Here is a 12,069-nt window from a genome sequence, read left to right on the forward strand (position 1 = left end):
GCTTTTTTTATGTATTTTTTTTATTTTTTTCGGGTCCTGAAAAACTTGGTCGCAAAACAGGACGCTTCGAGAATATACAGATTTTCTTTAACGCGACGTGAGTTTGCATATACGCGAAATCTAGAGAAAAACGCGAGAAGAGCGGCGCGGAAAAATAATGATCGCGTAGAACGTAAGGCTTAGGGGGACGAACGGTTAAGGCGAGTTCTAATTCGTTGTAAAGGGAATTCGTTTTTCTCAAAGGGGCCGTAAAAAATGTACGCTACGACTTCTCCTGCGTCCCTTTCCTTGCATCAACGAGTACGGATATCAATCCATTGTGCGAATAAACGCACGCCGGACTTTTGTTTTTTTCTTTCCTCTTCTCTCTTCTCTTTTGTCGTCCTTTAACTTTCCTAGATCCAGGGACAAAGAGAGATCCGTTTCTCCGGTTGGTATTTCAATTTCGTCGACGATATTGCCTTATGAACCTCCATCTGTTTAACACGTGCAGAACGCGCTCTTTCACTCGACTGGATTAGGGCTGACTCGAAGCAGCAGTGGTTCTCATGCTCCTTATTTTCTTTGAAAAATCCTTTTTAAAATCAAGTTTGCCTTGCGATTAGTTTCCAGCTTAAATCGCTGGACATTAAATTCACGTGGAGATATGTATACAAATTTCTTGCTTCAGGAGAATTACGATTCAAATTTCTATCGATTTATGTATCTTACTTTCTTTTATTTTTTTTTTTTTTTTTTTTTGTAAAATTTCATGTCATAAAAAGATATTGACCAAATCGATTGGTAATAAATAAACGATCGATATTCTGCAATGGGAAGCGCGATTCTGGAAAAGTTGTGGCGATAGATCGCGTCGCGTCGCGTCGCGTCGTGTCGTCTGCATGGAAGTTTGAAATTCGAGAATATAGGCGGAGTGCTGCTATTATTAGTACCGGTATAAACCGAGCCATTTCTCCGTAAATAGAGCAATTCAGACGCTTATCCTTGAAGGAGAGAAGGCGCGGCACTTTGGTCAGTTCAAGGTACGCGGGCAGAAAGGTCAGGGTACCGTTCGGTATTTCAAACTGCCCCCTAAAAGAAGATCAAAGAAAAGAAATGCTTGGTCGTGTAGCAAAATAAACTTACTCAGTAATCGATTTCTATAGTTTCAATTATTCCTCGTCACTCCGATAAATAATATTTTTGTATGTCTACATAGGTGAGTCGGGACTAGGAAAATCCACCTTGATCAATTCCATGTTCCTCGCTGATATATACAGTGCTGAGTATCCCGGTCCTAGCCTTAGGGTGAAGAAAACCGTAGCCGTAGAGACTAGCAAAGTATTGTTAAAGGAGAACGGTGTAAATCTCACGTTGACCGTCGTTGACACGCCCGGATTTGGCGATGCGGTCGACAACAGCAATTGGTAATTTCGATGAAACTAACGTGTACACAGATTTAGAATGGAATTACGCAACAAAGAGTTAAGAAAGATATTCTTGTTTCAGTTGGGTACCGGTGATCGAATATATCGAGTCAAAATACGAGGAGTTCCTGAACGCCGAGTCTCGTGTAGTGAGACGGCAGATACCAGACAGTCGAGTACATTGTTGTCTCTACTTCGTCGCACCCTCCGGCCATGGTTTGAAGCCGTTGGATGTAGAGTTCATGCAACGTCTTCACGACAAAGTTAACATTATACCTGTCATCGCGAAGGCGGACACCATGACGCCAGACGAATGTGCTCATTTTAAGAAACAGGTTCGTATTATCGAGTAAACCGGTTGTAATCGCGTATCGACGCGCGAACAAACTTCTCTCGCGTTGCTTCGTATGTCGAATAGTTATCGCTGATAGCTCGCACGGGTGCGTGTCAAAGTGTAAACTTGCGGTGTAGCGTCAACGCGTTCACCATTTGACGCGTAGCCGATTTGTTAGAAAAACGGTGTAACCTTGCTTGATCGTCCTTAAAGCTGGAATCTGTCGTTGTTGATTGTTTAGATTTTGAACGAGATAGCGCAACACAAGATAAAAATTTACGAGTTCCCGGAAGTGGAGGAAGAAGAAGAAAGTAAACTGCATAAAGTTCTTAGAGAAAGAGTGCCGTTTGCGGTGGTGGGTGCAAACACCGTGGTCGAACACGATGGTAGGAAAGTTCGTGGAAGGAAGTATCCTTGGGGAGTTGCAGAAGGTATATAATTCTAGAGAATAGCTTGAGAACAGTTCTCCAAATGTTTTAGCTTCGTTCGAATTTCGAGCAGAAATCATGCTTTCTTTCTTCCGATTGTTTAGTGGAAAATTTGGAACATTGCGACTTCATAGCACTCCGAAACATGGTGATTAGGACGCATTTGCAAGATTTGAAAGACGTGACAAATAATGTACATTATGAAAATTTCCGATGTCGCACGTTAGCCGGCGTTGGAGTGGATGGAAAACCGACAAAAGTCTCCAATAAGTAAGTGTACCATTCGTACCTAGTTGTTATAAATGTAAGACGCTTGAAAAGGAAAACTGAAATTTACTATGTACGTCCGTATATACATATACATACATGTATAGGATTAAGAACAGGAAAATATTACAGAGTAAAAGTTTAATGATATTTGTAAATCCCATAAAACACGATAATTAATTACGTCAATTTCCGTTTTGTTTTCTTCTTTTTAACGCAGACATAGATACTCGTAGTCTTATTGGTTTTGTTTTGTTCATTTTACCATAACAGTGTAAAAAGCTTGTGCATGCAAACTATTGAAGACTGAAGATTATCTCTGTAAGTCATATACGTTTGAATCGGATGTCATATTAGTTAACATTATTAATATATTATAGTTTAGGCTAGCGACGAAAGTGATCCTGAAAATACTTTTTTTTTTAATAGTATATCTCATACGTGAATTTTAATGCTGATTTCTTATTGGTTAGTTTGTGCCCTCCAGGAGTGATGAACAGTTTCATGACAGTGTGGTAAGTCTTTCAATAAGACCGGGATCGTGTAATATAGTTTTGTGTGCACAAGCCTCTCCAATTTCCATTTTCTACGCATTTAGTTCTACGCGTATTTATTTAGTTAAAGAGGGAGGGGCGGTTCACTCTGTCGATACATGCGTACATTCTAAAATTTAATCGCATAAAATGGAATAATAATTGTATACGTCGCTCATTCAGGAAGACGCTAAAATCGACGTTTATCAAAACATCGTTTATCAGAATTTATCAAGAACTTCTATAAAGATTATGTTTGTAGTGAACCCTCTGACTGGATATTTACTTTAAACAAGTAGATCGCATTATAGTTTAATTCTGCTATAATTTAGCTAGAAAATCTTTATCGCTGATTATATTTAGTACTATTGGATATAACACGCGAATCCGCTTAGTTTTAGTCTACGTTTCCTTTTCTTCTGGCATTTTAATTTCCATTTCCATCTTTCTTATGTTTACAATTATTACGACAAGTTACATTTTCAGTTTGCAATTCCCCATACACGTAGATAGATCACCCACCAAAAAAAAAAAAAAAAAACATAACCCAAGCGATTGGTAAAGAAACTTTTTATAAAATATTTATCTTCGTTTAACAAAATATCGTCGACCTTGAATTATTCGTGTACGTTTTGTAGGAATCCGCTGGCTCAGTTGGAAGAAGAGAAAAGGGAACATGATAATAAAATGAAGAAAATGGAGATTGATATGGAGCAGGTGTTTGAAATGAAAGTCAGAGAGAAGAAGCAAAAACTTAAGGACTCGGAAGCGGATGTAAGTATTCATCGGCTATGTATACGTACGCATCTTCGAAAGAACTTGTTTTAATCAGCGGAAAAATTGATTTAGCTACAAAGAAGGCACGAACAAATGAGACGCTCTTTGGAACAACAAGTGCGTGAACTAGAGGAAAAGAGACGAGCATTCGAGACTGAAAAATTAGCATGGGAACAACAGACTGGACACAGTATCGAAGAATTACGTAGACGCAGCTTGGAAGCTAATTCGAAAGAGTAAGTATTGTTTAAGTGTATAAGATCTGCTTCCGTTTGTCCACATTTTCGTAATCGTTACGATATACCATTCTTTATGTGAAAAGATATTAAATACAAAGAAGAAAATCTGCTTCTTGCACGAATGGAAAGCTATTTTACAAATTAGCAAGATATAGCTTTATACTTATAGTAACTGGGGAAACAGTATAGATGGACAGTGTAACGCTTTAACGAGTATACCGAATACTTTATCGAACTAAATGAGATGCAAATAACTAGAAATATCTTTTAATTGCTTAAATCTTTGCTTTAGGAAGATCATTCGGCTGAATATGTGCAATAAAAAGCATTTATAATAAGCTTGTAGCATAATTGTATTTTATTATAATTCACTATTACTAATCTTAATTACGATTATCGTTCTTTCTTATCTTGCCGTTCTCTCTGACAAATTTGCCATATCCGATTTTTCCTTTTCTTTTTTTTTTTTTTTTTTCGAAATTTATGTAGAAATGGTTCCACGCGGCTTAGTCCAATAGCAGGAAATTACTAATAATTATTAATAAGCATGTATAACGTAATCATCCCTTTGAACGTAATTCAAGTTCATTTAACATAATGTATTCATTCGATATTAATTCAACGTGATTCGGTACATTCCCTGGCAATTTTGTTTCGTTCCAAGATGATTGGTTTTAACAGGCTATTGTTAGGCAAATCAGCCATTCAAATATTACTGCTTCCAAGCTTTTTTAGATGACTAATTTTTCTTCTTTTCTTTTTCTTTTCTGTTTTTAAGATTACTTTTTAAATATTCGAAAAAAGATACATCGTTTCCACGTGTATGCGATGTCTGCTCCTTGTGCACCACGATTACGTGTACTGCAAGACCGAAAACGCAAAATACGTGCATATAATAGAAAGATATCTACTTGGAGTTTTTTTCGTTTGGAACGCTTAGTATTTGAAATTAGTACCGAATGTTTGATACGATGAAACGGAACAAGTATATTCTCGGCGTGTTCATTTAAGAAAGCTTTTTTTACGGACGAATGTTATGTGATGCTTGCGCTTGTTTGTTTGTTGTGTGTATACCATATCGGGGTGTCCCTTAATTTAGGACGGGATCAGTGTCTTCCGAGGGATCTGGCGGTGGCGGGGGTACATTGAAGGGTTCCCGAGGGATAGGAAGTCTCCTACGCCGTCACACCAGTTTCAAATCACCTCAAGACAGCCCTACACAGATACAGCTTGTCATACAACATCCCGAGCATCCTTAGTAGATCGTAGAATCTATATCTACATTTACTCACAAAATGCCTCTACGTCGCTGTGTCCAAGGACTAAAATCTTTCAAAACATTAACGTCGATCTCATTTTTTATACGTTTGTTGCGTGTGTTTATTTTACCGACGATACAACGTGTACGTACAAATATACCGATATATACAATGCGTATTCGTATACGTCCACGAAATTTAATTTACACATCGTACGAGTATTTGTGTATCTTTTTGTCTGCCCGTTATTTTTTCGATTAGCTTTGTTTTATAATTAGCAGGAGGTGTTCGCGTTGAAAAGTATGCTAATTAAGACTATTGTGAAATAGTATAACTCGGTTGCTGCGGTGTACGGTAGCAGGTATCTTTATCACTTACGTTTTCTTTGTTTCTCGAACGTTTCGTAAACGAAAACGACGAATATCCTTGAATATAAGACCAAGTTTATAATACACATATATCATAAATAACGAAGAATCACCGTCAGCTTGGAATCGAAGTAAATTAGTGGTATTTACGATAATCACTGTCACACGAATGCTTGTCTACTTATAATAGAATCGAAGTACCATTAAGGAAGCTGAATAACGTCTGATGTTTATTTATAGGCGACGATGATAAACCTTATGTTGCGAAAGACATTAAATCTTAGAGTGAAGAACTAGAGAAAGAAGATATCTTCGTATCGAAAATAAATTTTGATGGTAGTCTTACGTTATCCAGATAGATATTTTTAGACAGGCATATTTTTGGCACAAAGTTTGATAAAATTTACGTAAGCGTTGCAAAAACTCTTTATATTCATATGGATATCACAGTTTTATATTCACAGCAACATGCGTTACACTCATGCATAACTTAACTTGTATGAACTCAAAATAACATTCACACTTCGTCAAGTATTATGGAAAGCTATTGTAAACTCTGAACAAGCTGTCTGTTTATTTTTCTCTCCTTTTTGTTACTTTTATTTCCATTGATACATTCCAGTTCGCATGTATTGACATTCCCTTTGCATACGAGTTTAATATCTCTTTTCAGATCTTCAAATCGATATGAGTCGAACCGAGAGACAGCTTGATAAAGGGTAATACTAAACACGATCAATAATAATTGGTCAGAAAAAACGATTACTATGCATTGTTAATTTCATCATTAAACCTTTTTTTCGCAAATAAACGTAATGCTTTCCTAAAACATTTACTAACCATCTTCGTCGCCCTCGTTTTATTTAGCCTTATTGCGAATAAGCGATGTCCAGGATGATACCGATTAGTATCAGAAAAATATTTGAACGTGACTTTAAAACATACAGCGTGGCATATCGTACTTGCCCAACATGTGTCTACGTTACGCCTCCTTTTCCGTATTATGTGTTTTCACATTTTATGTATTTTGACGTTCACATGCACAAATATGTATGGAAAATAGCGATTTTATATGTATTTCTCCATTACAAATTGAACATCAAAGATCTGATTTGTTACGTATAAGATTTTAAACTTGTATTGCTTCAACAGTTTATTAATTACACATATAACGACTATATACATATAAATAGTTGCAATTTGAAAAGCAAAATATTCTTAAGTTACTTATAACAAGTGTACGATACATTAACATTCAGAAAACAGAAAGTAACACTTGCAGATAGCATGTGACTCGATAGTCGTGGCCCATAAAAGTATATATTAAAAGTATCTCGAAGCATGATTTTGGCATGGCTAGATTATACGTATATTTCTGTATATATACGATAATTTTATTGTTGATGGATATACACATTGCACTGCATATCTTACACGATGAATTTCATAAGAGATTGTACTTTATATAACGATGATGAATTATATCATTTTCCATAAAATGGACATATTAATTTAATGAATATATAAAAATCAGATAACAAGGATATTTATGTTTTTACGAATAGCCAGATAGTAGTTTGTTGCAAGTCATCGATATTCTTCATAAAAGCAGAAGAAAAATCAGTAAATAACTACATCTTAAAATTCATTAACATATTTTGTAAGTTCTATTGTCATCTAATAAATGTAACAATTTCTTATCTCTACTGACGTTGTAATTCTTTTCAGGGCAGTCGACGGTAAGGATAAGAAGAATAAGAAGAAAGGACTATTCTAAGTCGACTTCAGAAAGACAACGTGAAGAGTGAGCTTTTCTTAAAGTAATCGATAGTAATTTTTCTTCAAAAATATCATATTGATAATACGATTTCTTTAAGAGAAATTGGATATAAATTAACAAAAAAAAAAGTTTGACTTGAGAAAGATTTATCGATAAAATCTCCCGGTCTATTCTGCATCTGGCTTTTCAAAATTTTCATTTTTTCACGATACGATATTTTACGATTTTTTACATCTTAGAACAACGTTGCTCGTGCACATTTCGAAATCAGCAAAGATAAGGCGTGGCTCGGGAGATTCGTTAATTGATTAAAAGACAAGATAGGAATATGTGTTGCTTAAATCATGCAGTTGACGTGTGTACTGTGTATACCATTCGTATAACGTTTATACGACCGCCTCGGCATTCTAATAATTCTTTTACGGGCATAAACGTGTTATGCTTTGAAGAGTGAAAATGAAAGTGTTTGTTCTGTCGTGTTTGCCTGTGCTTCTTCGCGCTTCCTATTATTAACGCCCGACAAAATCACACCTAGTACAATTCGATAAACAATAATTGTACAAAATGTAGACATAATTTCAAAGGACGTAATTTTCTTTAACAAAAGTGTTCAAAGGGATGCCGAAAGAGAGACAAAAGATCTTTGATTTCTTTCGATCAATCTTCGTTTCTCACACTGAATTATTTATGTATATTGTCTTTAACACTTCGAATATCACGATTATATGTCAATATTTATGTCGATATTTTAAATACGATAGTTATGTTAATATAGGTGTATAATATAAAAATATCAAGAAGTGTAAGATCTTAATGGCAATTCATGGAGATTTAAGTGTCAAAACAAAATGATCGAACGATAATCGCTCTTGTATCATACATTCTATGTATCATACGTAGCTGGAAGTGCAGATTCGGTTGAACGTGAGTTTCTAAGTACTGTTGCACACCTATTGTTTCTAGGCGGAGCGTAAAAATATCTTTCTCCATGGAAGAAAAAATCGAAACGTACGATACACTATCGACCTAATAAACGAAAGAGGTCTCTGTATCTAAAGCTAGCAATAAGTTATATCGATGTTTCTATTACATAACCTAAATTGTTACAGGATAGCGCATTTATATAATTATAAAGGGATGATGCTCACCCTAAGAAACAAATTGTATAAATAATTGTTTTACATCAATCATATTCTTCCTTTCAGTATTCGCTTAATGCGAGTAACAGCGTGCTGCTTTATAACGTAACGAATTATCGAACACGATGAAACTTAAACATAAGGAAAGGACAACGTTATTCGTCTTTTCACTCAACTCTCAACTCGCATCATTCTACGTCGGATCGTTGAATGTGATTCTAAATGAAGCAGTGGCCATATATATATACATATATAAATATATATTTATGTATAAATGAAATCGAGGAGATCGTAAGGATAAGTCCAATTCGTGTAAATTTAAGTTGTATCGATAACGAGACAAATCGGGTAAGATTAAATTGTATAAAATAAATCTAAGTGTATGCTGGATCGTCGTGATTCGAGACAGTGCGTTAATATTTCAGTTCACTGCAAAATCAAAGGAAATAGAAATTATTGTGTTACGAGCTAATTAAGTTTATTATCAAAGCGGATGGTAATCGAATTGATACGGAATATGTACGAGAAGAATAACCGTGCCGTCTCGAACCCGTCCAAGTATACGTTGGTATATGCAACAAGGATGGGCAAACCGATTTAGCAATAAGTTCCTTGAATTCTTTACGTCGCATATACGGTCAGTTGTGTTTCTTTTGTTTCTGCTGTTATCTATATCTTTTATTATCGGATACTTTGCAGAGGAACGTTCTCGCCAGATCAGAATCTTCGCAAAAGAAATCCAAAAGTTTGCCCAGTCTTGGATTTGTATTCTAAGCTAATTGAATTACTGGTGTGCCAATACGAAGAGAATAAGCATTTTATAATAACGCTAGTACGTGATTCTTCAGTACTAGCTGATTATTTTGTAAAATAAGATTCGTGCGATTTTCTCATAACAGGCGGAGGAAAAAAGAAGTTTAAAAAAAAAAAAAAGGATTTCGTCTCAATTTATTGGGAAAAACTACGTGTTACATTCCTATTTTGTACGGATTTTTCTAGGTAAAAAGACTCGACTCGTCACCTTGGTCTTTTCTCGATACCGACAATCCATTTAGAAGTTCAAAGCAAATCGCTTCGATCGCACGGAGAACGACGCCGATAGTTTGAAAAGTTTATTAGCAAAGATAATAAACGTAACGCTAAGGTATATTAGAACGATTTGTACTTGGGAACTACGTGGAAACAGATACTTTTCAAAATATCGATGTGTCTGAAAGAAAAAAGAAAGAAAAGAAAAAAAAAAAGAGGAAGAAAGAGCGCTTAGAGATACAACCTTCTTCGATGTTAGAAACAGCAATGAATCTAAAAGCGGACATTTAACAAATAACTGAATGATTCGCAATTTCTGCACTGAATAATATTAAGCTCAATAGTATAAAACGTCTGAACAGTACGATATTTTTATCTAAACAGTAGTAAACATACATGACTCTCTCAAGAACGGAGGATTTTCCTTTGTATTCAGTTCTCTTTTATCTTTTTGTGTAAAAGAATAGAAAAAGAAAAAAAAAGGGAGAAAGGAAATTATTTAAGAGGACTCATTGGAACTTGCACTTTTTTTTTTTTTTTTTATAAAAATTCCAATGAGGAAGACGTCGAAACCCGAAGTACAAACGCACATTCTACAGCGAAGATCAACTTAATGGAAACTAAGATTTTTAATACCATACGAGATTCAAATTGCAATGGATATTTTGTTGAAAATTTTCGTATCTATCTCTTCGAAGAACAAGAAAACAAGTGGAATAATCGAGTACTTAAGTTTTTACTTTTCTGAGAATGACGTTTCAGAAAGTTATAAAGCGGAAGATAAACTCCTTCGTGTTTCTAAGACCTAAGTATATCTCAATGATGAATAAAAGCAAAAGACTTATCTTATCGCTATTAAGGATTTATGCATCTGCTTAGTTGACCAAATAAAAGCTGTTTATACATTTCAATGTTGTATTACGCGTAGCTGTAAGATATAAAAAGTCGACGAAACGGAAGTGTATGATTTACTGTATGTTTACTCTAATCAGCAATGCTTATAATATTTAAATAGTTAATCGTCATAAATCGCGTGAGTCATCACGATACACGATCATTACACATATTATACGTATACGCCATACGCGAGGCACAACACAACAATAATAAAGGAAAAAGTAAAGCGAAAGTAGGTAAAACAAACGCGAATTATATTTTGCCGTGCCAGACGAAAACAAAGCTGCCGCCGCTATCTTGTAGAACATATTGTAATAATAATGATATCCAGAAAAATATCGTATAGTACATTATTATTATTATTATTATTATTATTATTATTATTATTATTATTATTATTATTATTATTATTATTACTATTATACTTTAGGATTATGTATTCAGTAAATTATATACAAAATTATCAAACACTATGTTACTGCGTTTCGAACCCATCTTTTGTGCATTTTTGAATACTAAATTTGTTTTTCATTCCTATGCAGATAAAATTATGTATATATGCATTGTACGTAATACAAAATGCATCACATAAGAACAAAAAAGGAGTGAACGGATAATTGCTGTTTTACATTAATTTACGTGTTGTCGATGTTACAATATCCAAATCTTTCTTCGCAAACCTAAAATGAACGTACCAAATAATTCGAGGTATGTAATTCGTTTCAACATTGATTCTTCGTAATTTCTGCTCGTTCTTTTTCCTCCTTCTAAAATTCCATTATTTCAACCAAAAAAATTTGTAATCTAATTTCCGGTAAGAAAGCCATTTTCATATAAAATTATCATCCCCTCGTTCGTACCAATAGGCAAGACAACGTTCGTTCGTAACAAAAGTTTGGCGCATAATTTTACGCCACAATGTAAGTATTAGAAAAAATAAGTAGAAGTGACAAAGAGGTAAGCGATTTTTAAACGAGTCCAAACGTTTCTGATTACATATATTTCAGATTATAATGTTAAAAGAAACGCATAAAATTTGCCTACATCATTGGCTCTTGAATTATTGATGTAAGATCATGAACCCGATGTTCTTGTGATGTTAATTATATGTAGAAAAATATTTCATATGCAATTTTTTCGTTTCATATCGGCAAAATAAATTAAATACTATATGAAACTATTAAAACGACAGACGATATGATGATTAAAAATCATAAATAATATATACATTCTTACATCACAAAAATGCCAATCGATTGACGAATGTTTCCTTTCACTCTATTAGCCACACCATATAGAAGAATCTACTGATTAAAGGTCAGAATTGTGTTAGAAAAATGAAATTTCCACTGTTATCTAGTAGTGAATTCTTCCCGACCAGATCGCACCATTTGCTTCGATCGACATTACTAAGTATTCTCACTAATGAAGATTGATTCTAGATGCTTATTTTCATTTGTATCATTACATTACGGCATATGTAAATGGTCCAATTCTTATAAATCTATTGATCCATTGATCAAATCTATTCCTTTCCAGTATCCTATATTCTAACTTACATATGTACAAATACAATGTACACACACAAAAAATATTATTAAAATCGAAATAAT

At 34.4% G+C, this 12,069-nt stretch overlaps 1 protein-coding gene and 1 long non-coding RNA gene across 14 annotated transcripts in view; one reads left to right on the forward strand and one right to left on the reverse strand.

The window, feature by feature from the left end:
- pnut (septin 7-like protein pnut) overlaps nucleotides 1-9,365 on the forward strand; it is a 42,072-nt gene extending 32,707 nt beyond the window's left edge. For 9 of the 13 annotated variants that reach the window (XM_033333030.2, XM_033333025.2, XM_033333028.2 and 6 more), the window contains 9 exons: nucleotides 1,199-1,406; nucleotides 1,489-1,741; nucleotides 1,982-2,171; nucleotides 2,273-2,438; nucleotides 2,909-2,950; nucleotides 3,607-3,742; nucleotides 3,818-3,981; nucleotides 5,084-7,271; nucleotides 7,340-9,365. In XM_033333030.2, coding sequence (XP_033188921.2) covers nucleotides 1,199-1,406; nucleotides 1,489-1,741; nucleotides 1,982-2,171; nucleotides 2,273-2,438; nucleotides 2,909-2,950; nucleotides 3,607-3,742; nucleotides 3,818-3,981; nucleotides 5,084-5,243 — 1,319 coding nt within the window. In that variant the 3' untranslated portion in view covers nucleotides 5,244-7,271; nucleotides 7,340-9,365. The remainder of the gene's footprint in view (nucleotides 1-1,198; nucleotides 1,407-1,488; nucleotides 1,742-1,981; nucleotides 2,172-2,272; nucleotides 2,439-2,908; nucleotides 2,951-3,606; nucleotides 3,743-3,817; nucleotides 3,982-5,083; nucleotides 7,272-7,339) is intronic. The other 4 variants (XM_076624141.1, XM_033333026.2, XM_076624140.1 and 1 more) reach the window with 4 other exon arrangements.
- Nucleotides 34-1,213, reverse strand: LOC143303575 (uncharacterized). Its single transcript, XR_013060033.1, has 2 exons — nucleotides 1,126-1,213; nucleotides 34-1,071 (listed from the first exon to the last, which is right to left on the reverse strand). It is a non-coding gene; the product is annotated as an uncharacterized LOC143303575 (long non-coding RNA).
- Nucleotides 9,366-12,069: the final 2,704 nt, after the last annotated feature.

This window comes from Bombus vancouverensis, chromosome 14 (genome assembly GCF_051014615.1).
Source record: "Bombus vancouverensis nearcticus chromosome 14, iyBomVanc1_principal, whole genome shotgun sequence".
Taxonomy (NCBI): domain Eukaryota; kingdom Metazoa; phylum Arthropoda; class Insecta; order Hymenoptera; family Apidae; genus Bombus; species Bombus vancouverensis.